This window comes from Chiloscyllium plagiosum, unplaced genomic scaffold (genome assembly GCF_037043375.1).
Source record: "Chiloscyllium plagiosum isolate Xiang-an unplaced genomic scaffold, Cpla_swu_hap1 HiC_scaffold_20, whole genome shotgun sequence".
NCBI lineage: Eukaryota > Metazoa > Chordata > Chondrichthyes > Orectolobiformes > Hemiscylliidae > Chiloscyllium > Chiloscyllium plagiosum.
This window is the reverse complement of record NW_028270158.1, coordinates 28,860,280-28,872,922: the sequence shown is the minus strand read 5'-3', so window position 1 is coordinate 28,872,922 and position 12,643 is coordinate 28,860,280. Positions and strand designations below refer to the sequence as shown.

At 42.0% G+C, this 12,643-nt stretch overlaps 1 protein-coding gene across 4 annotated transcripts in view; it reads right to left on the bottom strand.

The window, feature by feature from the left end:
- The window catches only part of grid2ipb (glutamate receptor, ionotropic, delta 2 (Grid2) interacting protein, b), a 103,588-nt gene continuing 90,945 nt past the window's right edge, over window positions 1–12,643 (bottom strand). For 3 of the 4 annotated variants that reach the window (XM_043711733.2, XM_043711734.2, XM_087997755.1), the window contains 5 exons: window positions 12,227–12,313; window positions 11,664–11,793; window positions 9,810–9,928; window positions 7,806–7,970; window positions 1–3,684 (listed from right to left, as the gene is read on the bottom strand). In XM_043711733.2, the coding sequence (XP_043567668.2) occupies window positions 3,613–3,684; window positions 7,806–7,970; window positions 9,810–9,928; window positions 11,664–11,793; window positions 12,227–12,313 (573 nt within the window). In that variant the 3' untranslated portion in view covers window positions 1–3,612. The remainder of the gene's footprint in view (window positions 3,685–7,805; window positions 7,971–9,809; window positions 9,929–11,663; window positions 11,794–12,226; window positions 12,314–12,643) is intronic. The other variant, XR_006314797.2, reaches the window with a different exon arrangement.

Sequence of the window (12,643 nt, the reverse complement as noted above, 5' to 3'; positions counted from 1 at the left end):
TTCTGATTAACTAACATTTTTATTGCCAGCTTTAATTACTGATGTGTACAATACAAAATGAAAAATAAGATTAATTCTGCATATTAGGAAGCATGAACCTAATCTCCAGCTGCAGCAGTTTTATAAATAAAATATTATTAATAAATAATATTCACAATACAAACACACTATCTGACACTTGGTTAGGTGCCAGAGAATCACGCGCTGGATATCTCAGATTTAAGTGCCACTCATTTCTGCTCTGTGAAACTCAAAGACATTTCATTACTTTCATACATTTTTGTTTTCACATTCACGGAGTTGGATTATATTTATTTTTCAGGTGGGTAATTTACCTTCTATGTAGCAGATGGGCCTAAGTTATTTGATGCAACGACTCAAAGTATCAAAATCTTCATGTCACTACAGAGACAATTGGAAAAGGGAATGAGGTCAGATTTAATTAAGATTTGGATGTGCCGGTGTTGGACTGGGGTGGGCAAAGTTAAAAATCACACAACACCAGGTTATAGTCCAACAGATTTATTTGGAAGAACAAGCTTGTGAGGCGCTGCCTCTTCAGCAGATGGCTGTCTTGATGAAGAGGCAGGACCTTGAAAGCTAGTGCTTCCAAATAAACCTGTTGGACTATAACCTGGTGTTGTGTGATTTTTTAGATTTAATTAAGGCCTGTTTCCCTTCTCAATCAGACAAAATGTCTGCCTATGTGTGTCCCCAGTGGAGAGAGAGAGAGAGAGAGAAAAAGAGAAAGAGAGAAAAGGGTGAAAAAAAAGCTCCAAATGGTCCTAAGAGCAATTTAATAAAGCAATTAGTTCAGAGGCTACCTCATGATTTGAACAGTGTAGGGTTCAAGTCCATCACATTTAAGCTAGGTTTATGTTCCTCAGACTGAACAAACCTGGCGAGGTCATACCTGTTTGTTCTTTGATACATTAATAAAACACAATAAAGACGTTTGGATGCATGAAACCTCTCTCCAGAGGGGTCTCTAAAGTGAATGCACCATTTGATGTGCAGACGACCCAGCTTCTGGTTCCAGCGGATTACTGCTGGATAGAGAATGCGAGGCAATGGCTCAGCAATCCTGCACCACAAGATTGGAAAACCAGGCAGGCTGCTTGAACCTGCTCGCTGCCTGGCAGGTCGTGTTTGCAAGTTCAAGTGTGCAAGTATCAGGCAGAAATGCTGCTGAAGATCAATGTGTGGATTCACATAAACAGTGGCCAAAGTATTAGAATAACAGCTCGTACTCACAAAACTGTAGCCCTGGAATAATCAGCAAATTCAGAAGCAAACAAATAGCAAAAAGGTTTTTCTTTAAAGTTAACCAATGAATATGCCAGGCTGAAGGTCCCTCTGTTTGGGAAGCTTCCTTTAGATTCACCTGAAATCTATGCAACATTCTTGCACAGAAGGGTCATGACTGCAAGTTGTGAATTATTCTGCTGCCATCTGGGAGGATATCCCTTTAACGTGAGGATGCAGATGTAATGAAACTGAACGGTGCAATGTAAGGGAGACAATACTTACCACAAGTGTTGGAAATCTTCTTGCCAGATGAACACCATGAGGCATTGTCTAGATCATAGCTAACTCTGAATTCAAACCAACTGGTGTATTATTTCTGTGAAGGTTTCTTAATCTGGACCCCAGAAATCATGCTCACACAATAAAAACAGTAATGAGCTTTAAGACCCATAACTGAGCTCTACTGAAATATATCCTGTCGATGGACCACCTGACCCAGCATCAAAGGCAGCACAAGCTAAAAGGGCTGGATTCAGATTTATTCAGCACAATGACCCAGCCAGATGGGATGACAGTTTTACATTTTATAAAAATGACATTATTTGAATAAATAGTGGCTTCAGACCGAATAATCGTTCCCTCTAAATCACAAAGCATATATCACACAGACCAGCTGGCACTTTTACAGGGTTTTAGGTAGAAAGCACAGGTTGTAAAATCCAGCAAGGATTGTCTAAATAAGCAGGAAACATGATAACCAAAGACTTGGGCCAAAACACTTGTACAAAACAGTAAAAGAGCAAATCTTCAAGCAAACTCTCAGAATAGGACCCTTTCCATTTCAGACAAGGTTGGGGAAGGGTTGGAACCACGGCTTCAGAAATGGTGAATGCCCATGATGAAAATTTAACAAAGAAAAGTTAAATAATCTCTCCAGCATCAGCAATAAAGGGGGCAGGGGTTGGGTAGGAGGGAAGCACATTTACTTTTAAAAGTATGAACACGGGTGGAATTTTCAGAGTCCTTGGTGATGGAAAATAACTTCTCCTGTTTCTGGGGTGTCAGTAACAATGGGCCCAAAGTCCAACTTTCTGGATGTTGGTTACTGAGAGACTCTCAAAATTCTTAGGGATTTCAGTTTTCCTCTTCTGAAGCCATTAACTCTGAACTGGCGGATGGTTTCAGATAGCCTCCCATAATTCCTTCAGTCGGGTATTACTCTGGTGTGTGAATGAAGACAGTGAATGTTAGCAGGGTGTTCAAAGGAAGTATTGTATTGGAAGCATCTCCATTTCAGGCGAGAGATTGGGAATCCTGATTGATTGTTTCCTTCCCAACCCCAATGGTGCTGATACCGAGTGTAATCACCAACCTGCTGCTAACATCATATCAACTAACTCACACAGGGTAGAGGGCACATGTTTTGCTCACATTGCTAAGTGCCCTTACCCATCAGCCTATCAGTTGGATTTCGGCCTTAAACGTAGAAAATAGGTGCAGGAGTAGGCCATTTGGCCCTTCGAGCCTGCACCACCATTCAGTACAATCATGGCTGATTGTGCAATCTCAGTATCCCATTCCTATTTTCTCTCCATATCCCTTGATCCCTTTGGCTACAAGGGCCATGTCCAGCTCACTCTTGAATATTTCTAACAAACTAGCCCCAACAGCTTTCGGTGGTAGAGAATTCCACAGGTTCACAACACAGTGAAAAAATTCTTCCTCATCTCAGTTCTGAATGGCTTATCCCTTATTCTTAGACTGTGACCCCTAATTCTGGACTTCCCCAACATCAGGAACATTCTTCCTGTATCTAACCTGTCTAGTCCCACCAGGATTTTGTATGGTTCTATGAGATCCCCCCACCCCATTCTTCTTAAATTGAGTAATTCATGGGCGATCAAACACTACTGGGATGAACTCAATTGATGGTGACCAGGGGCATAAAAATATAAGGAGACCAGAGGAGGTTCCACTGCCTCTCAGTCTGACCATGGTGAAGACGACTGATACAGAAAGCCTCACATTGAAGATTTGGTCTCATGTCCAAGCTTCCAACAGTTGACTATATAATCTGCCTATTGTTGGTGTCCATTGTAACTGAAATAAAATGAGAGTGAAGGTGGGGTGGTTAGGGGGAGCTATGGGACAGGCAGAAGACAGATGCTGATTCTGTCAATGCGGTTAAGTTGCTGCCAAGTTGATCTCAGAACTGCCCCTTCCAATTAGCCATTTCTCTTTCCATCGCTGTCATTACACAGAGAACACCCAATGTTGGGGCTATCTATCATCTTACTCACGTGACAGTCCAACAACACTGCACTTTTTGGCAAAACTGCTGTAAATGGAGAAGCGTCATTTATGTCACCAGGCAAGTGGGGAAACCACCTTCAGGTTCTGCAGGTTCACAGAGGCCTGTATATCGCTGTATGCTTTCTGTAATTCACAAAATATCAATACATGAGTTAGCAAAAGATTATGGCTCACTTCACGTCATCTAATCTAAAAGGTTTGATTTGATTGATATCAGGAATTCCACACTGACCAATAATTCCTCTGTACCAGATGTAAATAATATAGCAACTGCTGTAATCACACAGCTCCCCACTCCACAGGTTTGTCATAGAGTCAAACAGCACTGAAACAGACCCTTTGGTCCAACCAGACCAGGCTGAACATAATCCCAAACTAAACTAGTACCACCTGCCTGCTCCTGGCCTATATCCCTCCAAACCTTTTCTATTCATCTAACTATCCAAATGTCTTTTGTGTTTTGTCAAGCTGACATTGTCATAGGAAAGCAGTTGCAGCATTCTACCCTCAACAGCTGTGGTGACCTGCGTCATCTTAGGTTCATCACACTCTGGGCTACAGGCTTGGCAGATAGAAATATATTTGTAGACAAGGCCCCACAATGCGTCATTGTCCTTAAGCTTTTCAGCAGAATGCTCACTGTCTCCTGTCTTTAGTTATTAAAAGTAATTTATCAGCTTCAAGGCTTGCTCCTCCTGGGATTCCTGTTGAATTTCAGTAGTGGCTGCAGGCTATATGGCTGAGTGTTACAGCTATTGAAATATGTTGTCATCATTCACCATTGACAATTCTTTGGTACTCTAGTGCCAGAGTATAATCCATGGCATTGGACACTGAGACTACATAAACATACAGAAACTCATCTTAAAAATCAGGTAAGATCTAAATGGAAAGAAATGTTGATTTGCTTTGAAAAACTGCGAGGGAACTCAATGCTGGCAAGCTCTACCAGCAGCTCTGCTGGGATCCTCCAAAAATAGTCCTACTAGGGACCCCTGCCAATAGCCCTGCTGGGAAACCCCATCAACAGCCCTGCTGGGAAGCCCCACAAGAATCTCAACCAATAGCCCTGCTGGGAACCTCCAACAGCAGCCCTCTAGGCACCCCCCCCCCCCCCCCCACCCACCCAACCCACCATTAGCCCTGCAGAAGCCTCCACAAGACCTCTACTAACGTTGATGGGAGCCCCCAGCAACTGTCTGATGGGACTCCCTCCAACAGTCCTGCTGGGAAGCCCCCATTAGCCTGTGGATCTCATCCAAAAGCCTGCTGGGAACCCTCACCAATAGCCCTGCCTGGAACCACATCAAAAGCCCTACTGGAATCTCCCACCAACAGACCTGCTATACTGGGAGAAAAAAATAGAGTTCTTTTGGGAAGTAGACTGGAACAATGTGCAATCAAGGATTTTGTGGGAGTCTGTATACTTGAAACAGATGTTCCAACTCCATTTTGATTTAACCCCCTCCCCTTACCCCTACCTCTTCCTCACCTCTGATAATCTGGATTGCCCTTAATGGGCTTCGCACATTAATCAATCAATTGGAGAACACAGGTGATTTACTGTTGGTGGTTAGGAGATGAAAAAGTTCAACAGTGATGAGGAAAGACAGTGTGTGCATTTATGCAAGAGCACTTCTAGATATAGAAAAAAAAAGGATTTTGGTGGAATTCTTCAAATGTTAGTCCAACTCCATCCTATCATAACTTTTCAGAACAGCGAAAGCCAAGTTGGGGGGAGGGCGGGGGTGGGGGAGTGGGGAAGAGCAGGGGAGCGGAGGGGGCATCAAGATCAACAGACTGGACCTGAACACCCCAGGAGTCCCAAGATGTATTGTTGTTGAACTTACCTAACTATGCCATCAGTGAAGAAGCAACTGACGTTTGTAAAGCATTTACCTCCATAAACAAGTTGTACTTTTACCTTCTTGATTCACCCTGTGATCATCAAATACCATTCCCTTTCGACTGTTCCTGTTCACTATCTAATCTATTCACCTTGAACAGTTGATCAACTTTATTACCCTTCTCACCACTAAATTTCAGTCATAATTATACCCTATTCATTTTACTACATTATTCATTTTGAACAATTTTTTTCTTTGTTTTCAACAGCTTTCTTTGAGAAATTGGCTAGGCCACGGTTGGAATATTGTGTGCAATTCTGGTCTCCTTCCTATTGGAAAGATGTTGTGAAACTTGAAAGGGTTCTGAAAAGATTTACAAGAATGTTGCCAGGGTTGGAGGATCTGAGTTACAGGGAGAGGCTGAACAGGCTGGGGCTATTTTCCCTGGAGCGCCGGAGGCTGAGGGGTGACCTTATAGAGTTTATAAAATTATGAAGGGCATGAATAGGGTAAATAGACAAAGTCTTTTCCCTGGGGTCGGGGAGTCCAGAACTAGAGGACATAGGTTTAGGGTGAGAGGGGAAAGATATAAAAGAGATCTAAGGGGCAACTTTTTCACGCAGAGGATGGTATGTGTATGGAATGAGCTGCCAGAGGAAATGGTGGAGGCTGGTACAATTGCAACATTTAAGAGGCATTTGGATGGGTTTATGAATAGGAAGGGTTTGGAGGGATATGGGCTGGGTGCTGGCGGGTGGGACTAGATTGTGTTGGGATATCTGGTCGGCATGGACGGGTTGGACCGAAGGGTCTATTTCCATGCTATGCATCTCTATGACTCTATTACTCTAAATGTTACACACATTTCCAAATCCACCCCATCTTCCTTCTACATTCAAATATGATGATACAATTATCCCAGTTATGCTGTAAACTTATTTCATTCCAAATTTTTGTTCCCTGGACTATCTGTCTTTTGTTACTTAAGGTAACTGTCATATTTCCCTCTGTGTATGTTGCATGGTTAATTATATATTAACTCCCATTTCTAGCATATTCATCTGACACAAATATACTTGGCACAATATCATATACATGATAAGATAACTCTTCTCATATAATTCACGTTTTCCTTTGGTGTCCAAATCCTTAAACAACATTATTCAACCAGATGGGTTTTACAGCAATTAACGTTTGTTGTACTAATAGGCTAGCCTTTGATTACAAATTGTATAGCATTCACCTGCCACGATGTGATTCAGTCACCAGAAATTATGAAGTGGTGGTGTATTACTAGTGCAGAGACATTACTGCTATGCTGCCACCTGTGGGCGTTGCAAAGTACATTGCCTCCAGACACTCCAAAGGTCCACCCTTAGCCCCATTGTCTCCCTCATTTTCATACTGCAGCTTCACATCATCCACAGGCATGGGCTCAACGTACATGCCTGACAATGACACTCTGCTCCATTACCTCTTCTGAGTGTTATTAGCATTCACATAATCCTTACCTTTCTCAAGTGGGAAAGTTTAAGTCTTCAACCTCCATCACAACCGTCATGTCCTTGTCATCAATTTGAATTGTGTCTCCAACTGATGGAAACTGCTCAGATCGTGGAATTCTTTTCAATCCCAATTTTTGCTTCAGATCCATTCCACTTCATTAGAACCTCCACCTACTCCCACATCAATAACATCACCCTCTCAAGTGCTCTCCTCCATTCCTTATCCCTCATCTACTTTGAAGCCCTTAGATATGATTAAATTACTTACAGTGTTGAAACAGGCCCTTCGGCCCAACAAGCCCACACCGACCCGCCGAAGTACAACCCACCCAGACCCATTCCCCTACACCTAACATTACTGGCAATTTCCAATTCACCTAACCTGCACAATTTTGGACTGTTGGAGGAAACCGGAGCACCCAGAGGAAACCCATTCAGACACTGGGAGAATGTGCAAACTCCACACAGTTGCCTGAGGCAGGAATTGAACTCGAATCTTTGGCGCTGTGAGGCAGCAGTGCTAACTCCTGTGCCACCGTGCTGCCCTTGTCTTCATCAACTCCAGTCCAGATACTCTAATGCTTCCTGAACTGACATCTTACCCTCCAATCTCAGTTAGTTTCTGTTCATCTTAAATTGTGCATGTCACATATCTGCTCGACATGTCTTTTATATATTAGGTATCTTTCATATCTTTCCCTGCACACATCACGCAGTCATCATATAATAAATTTTCTTAAAATCAAAGGCAAGCTGAGAGACTAATGTTACTCGTTAGAGGCAACTCAAAGAATTGAAAGCTATAGGATTTTACTGACCCAGAACATTTTGGAATTGTCCAGTGTGATTGGTGGCCAATAACAGCACAAATTTGATGCAGACTAAACCTTACCTCAAACTTTGTGATAAATTCTGCAAATATCCCAAAAAAAGCTTCAGTTGTGGTCATCTTAGAATCTTCCCCAAAAAACGTTGAGACTTTGTGGAATTCCTCAATGGCTCGATTCTGCAGGGAGTCGAGGGAAGCAATAACAGGCTGGGCATCTCCAAGAAATGCCTGATACACCAGTTAAGATAGTAACAGCAGTGCACTCTCAGTCTTGAGAACTTAGGGAATTTTTTAGATCTTGTAGTGCGTGTGATATAGACAGGGTCCAATTCTCATTCATTACAGGAAACATGTTATCAATTGGCTTTCTCTCAAAAATTTGAACTATTTAGAGTCTAGCACTGGAAACGCTTTGTCTCATGTGACAAGCTCCTGTTCCCTAGACATTTCTTCTGACTCTGGATTTTAGCAATTCCCCTCTGAGCTACTTGTACAAATTACATTACAACAAACTCTCATTTAAGTCTCCCATTTAAAGTTTATCACTTTAAAATTGTTTGTTTTATTTTAATGTCCACCTCCTTCATTTAAAAGTGTCATTCACCATTTTCACATCCCTCGCTTCCTGGTCGCATTTTGTATTATTGTGCTTCTCATATCATTGCAACTTATGTCATCGCATTATCAGAAGGCCCCTGACTGTGCTGCTAACGTTGACACTATTGTGCTCTTCACCCTGGAATTGAAGATCATCATTGTTTTAAATAGTTGTCTCTTCAGGTACTGAAGTAAACTTCATTTATAATCTTTTTTAAATTTCTTGGCTGTTTTACCCAAACCTGTAGAGGAACACCTGCGATTTAGACTCACAAAAAGGAATTCTCTGTTATGGTGCACAAGTACAATTGTTGAAGACATGAACTTTTCTTTAAAATAAGCAAGAAGTCTGCACTCTTCACTGAAGCTTTTCTTATTTTGTTTTTTACAACTATTTCAGTTGGGAACATAGGGCTGCATATATCTGACAAAGACATTTACATGGGCTTTTCTGGGCAAAAAAATGCCTTTTCTTTAAAGAATTAGAAGTCCCACAGTGTGGAAACAGGACCTTCAGTCCAACAAGTCCATACCAACCCTCCGAAGAGTAATCCATCCAGACCCATTCCCCTACCCTATATTTATCCCTAACTAATAACCTACACTATGGGCAATTCAGCATGGCCAATTCACCCAACCTGCATATTTTTGGATTGTGGGAGGAAACCTGCACACTCACGGGGAGAATGTGCAAACTCCACACAGACAGTTACCCGAGGCTGGAATTGAACTTGGGTCCCTGGCGCTGTGAGGCAGCAGTGCTAACCATCGAGCCACCATACTGTCTTCATGAATTTAACTCTAGTTCTAATATTAATTCCTCTGATTAACAATAATTCACTTAATATTTTACTTAAATATTAAGTAAATTTGCAAATTTCAGGAACACCGAATTTTACACCCTTTCATTTAAAATGTAAATAACAACATGTACTTAAAGAATTAAAGGAATGTTTTAAGGCCCATTGCCTGTATTACACCTGAGAGTGGTTGATGTGGTAGTGGAGATGAAGCATTACTCTAGACTAAAACCATGCTGTATCTGACCCGAAAATGCTGGACAGGAAAGTAGTACCAAGGTAACTATTTATTCTAATCTATTAAATTGTTAGATAAGAGAATATCAGCAGGTCCATCAAATCTCCAACACACTAATGGCTGGACAATTCTTCTAACAGTGGCAAAAAATATGAAAAGCAAGGGGCAAGAAGGAAAACATGCCCTGAGCAATAACTCTCCAACTCCTATCTCAGGCAATAAAAACCAGCTCAAGACATCACACAAAGGGACGTACAATATAGGCATATGGACGAGAATGGAATAGTGTAGGTTAGATGGGCTCAAATTGGTTTCACAGGTTGGTGCAACATCGAGGACTGAAGGGCCTGTACTGCATTGTAATGTTCTATATAAACAAAGATGGTATGAACCAAGAGTGAGAGGCTCAGAGTTTTCTGTCAGAAAGGATACAGTCATGACTGCAGCAAATCGGTCCTCATCGGTGACTGCCATGTTCTCACAGACTGTCTGTATGTCCTTCCTGATTGTGTGGATGTCATTAATTTCAGAAGTTATCGTTCTCTGATTAACTGGAAAAGAGGAAGAATTCCACAATCTTCTGCATCATTTATCTACCCAGAATGGTTGCAAATCTTATATCTTTAATTGTGGGCAAGTCACGCTTCACTACAATTTTGACAGTTACTTTCTAATCAACCTTTTCAGCTGTGTCATCACATCCCTCTGGAATAGATGGGACTTGAACCCAGGCCTCTGGACTCAGAGGTAGAGACACTACCACTGTATCAAAAGAACCCTTAAACCAAATCAACGTGTTCAGAGATGTGATTGCACAGGAGTAGGTGGGACTTGAACCCAGGTCTCTTGGTTGAGAGGCAGGATACTGCCACCCCTTACCTTGAGATCAAGATAAGTTTTGTAATAATGTAGCGAGGAAGTGAACAGCAAACTGTGTTTTGTAATTGTTTTTAAATGACTGGAAGATACCTTCACAGTCTCACTCCTGCCTTTGAAAAGAGGAGAATCTTGTTATTAAACTTACTAATAAGGTAGAAATGTCAAGAAAATTTATTTTAACAAAAATAAGAAAACACACATTCATAACAATCACACTCTACAGGTATAGATTTCCAGCTAACAGTCTTCCATTTCATTCTGTTTTCCAATCACAGGCGAAAACCGTCTCAAATTTAGTTTTTCCAGATCAGCATAAGCATTGAAGTCTTTTTTTTATTCATGAGGGCATCATCAGTCAATGCCAGCTTTTATTGCTCATCCCTTATTGCCCAGAAGGCAGTTAAGAGTCAACCACATTGCTGTGGGTCTGGGGTCACATGTAGGCCAGACTGGGTAAAGATAGCAGTTTCCTTCCCTAACGGACGAGTGTGAACCAGATGGGGTTTTAGGACCATCAACAGTGGATTTGTGATTGTTATAAGATCTTAAATCCAGACTTTTTTTATTTAATTCAAATTTCACCACCTGCCATGGGGGGATTTGAACTCAGGTCTCTCGGGCTTTACCTGGGGCTCTGGATTAAAAGTCCAGTGATAATACCACCAGGCTGTCACCTCCCCATAGATTCATAGGCTCCTTACAGTGTGGAAGCAGGGCATATGGCCCTTCGAGTCCACACCGGTCCTTCGAAAAGCATCCCACCCACATCCCCCATACCCCATTCCTATAACCCTGCATTTCTCATGACTAATCCACCTAGCCTGCACATCCCTAAACACTACAAGGCAATTTAGCATGACCAATCCACATAACCTGCACATCTTTCGACTGTCGGAGGAAACCAGAGCACCTGGAGGAAACCCACAGACATAGAGAGAATGTGCAAACTCCAAGGGTGGAATCAAACCCGGGTCCCTGGCATTGTAAGGCACTGAGCCACCATGTCACCTCATTATCACTGCCAACAGCCTAACACCCCAACCTTCAATACTCTAGGGATTGCCCCTCACCTGAAGGTTAACTGGACTAACTATATCAACCTTTTAGTTTGAGCTTGGCTGTTTCATGATAAGAGCCTCAACTGTTGAACTCCCAGATCTTCTCAGCATTCTACAAGCCTCAAGTCAGCAGTGTAATGGCATACTTACCTCTCAGCTAGATGGGAGCAGCCAAACAATGGTCAAACATCCAGACAACATTGCCAATAGTGGACAGTCTCAAAGTTCCATCTCATGGGCTTTTAGCAAAGGGCAATACTTCTCCATATCAATAACTTTTTGTTGTATAACTTAAGCACAAACACTCCATTCTCTTTCAGGCAGTCACTGCTTAATGTTTTAAACTGACCTTTTGCAGCAAGGGCCACAGTTGGAATCTCCTTGGCAAAGTCCAGCAGCTCAGGAAAGTGTTGGCTCAGTGATTTGGCAAGAATGTGCAAAAAGGTAGATTTCCCATCTACAGTCTTTGTGGTGTCAAGCTGGGAGAAAGATACATGTCAAATGAGAAATGCAGCAAGGGGATACTTCCCCAACTCAAATTGGAAAATGTCCCAACACGGTTAACATTTAGAGTGCAAGTGTTTCCTAAGGAACACCGGAACAATTACCATGACCTTACCTTTTCCAAGAAGTGTCAACATTGGTAATTATTCATTCCATTTCCATTCCCAGTAGGCAAAGATATTGCTAATTACCCTTTGCCTAGGAGTACCTACACAATTAGCCACTCCCGTTTCCTGTTGTAGAAATGCTGCCATCATTAATCACAACTTCTCCCCATGCCACCCCAGGGTTGCCAATTTACTTAATAACTCACCTTCCCTCTCATACAGGCAAGCAACAATGAAAGCAACCCCTTTAACATTACTTAGTTATATTTGATTCCAGCTGCCCTTACTGTCAATTGCTCACCTCTGTCAGAAAATTAATTTTAAATCCTGTGGTTTTGGGGCTCTTAGGCTGTCCATTGTTGAGATAGTTTCCCATTGCAAGAACAAACTGTCAGAAGAAAGATAAAGAAACAATTATTGAGGAGAAATAAGAGTGCTGGTAACAATGATGTATCAGCTGACAGGTTCTGCTCTGGATTTCCTGTCTATACAGGGGCTCTCCCACTGAAGTAAACCCCAAATTATCTCCAATCACATGAGGTTTCAACTGCAGCATGACACCTTATTGATGAAACAAAGGGACCAACAAATATATATAGATCCATACAGAAAGAGACAACGATCCATAAAGAGACGATGAAGAGAAAAAGACACTCACACAATAACACAGGCCATATTGTAAGGATGCACATTGGATGGACCACCTCCCACCCTTAGG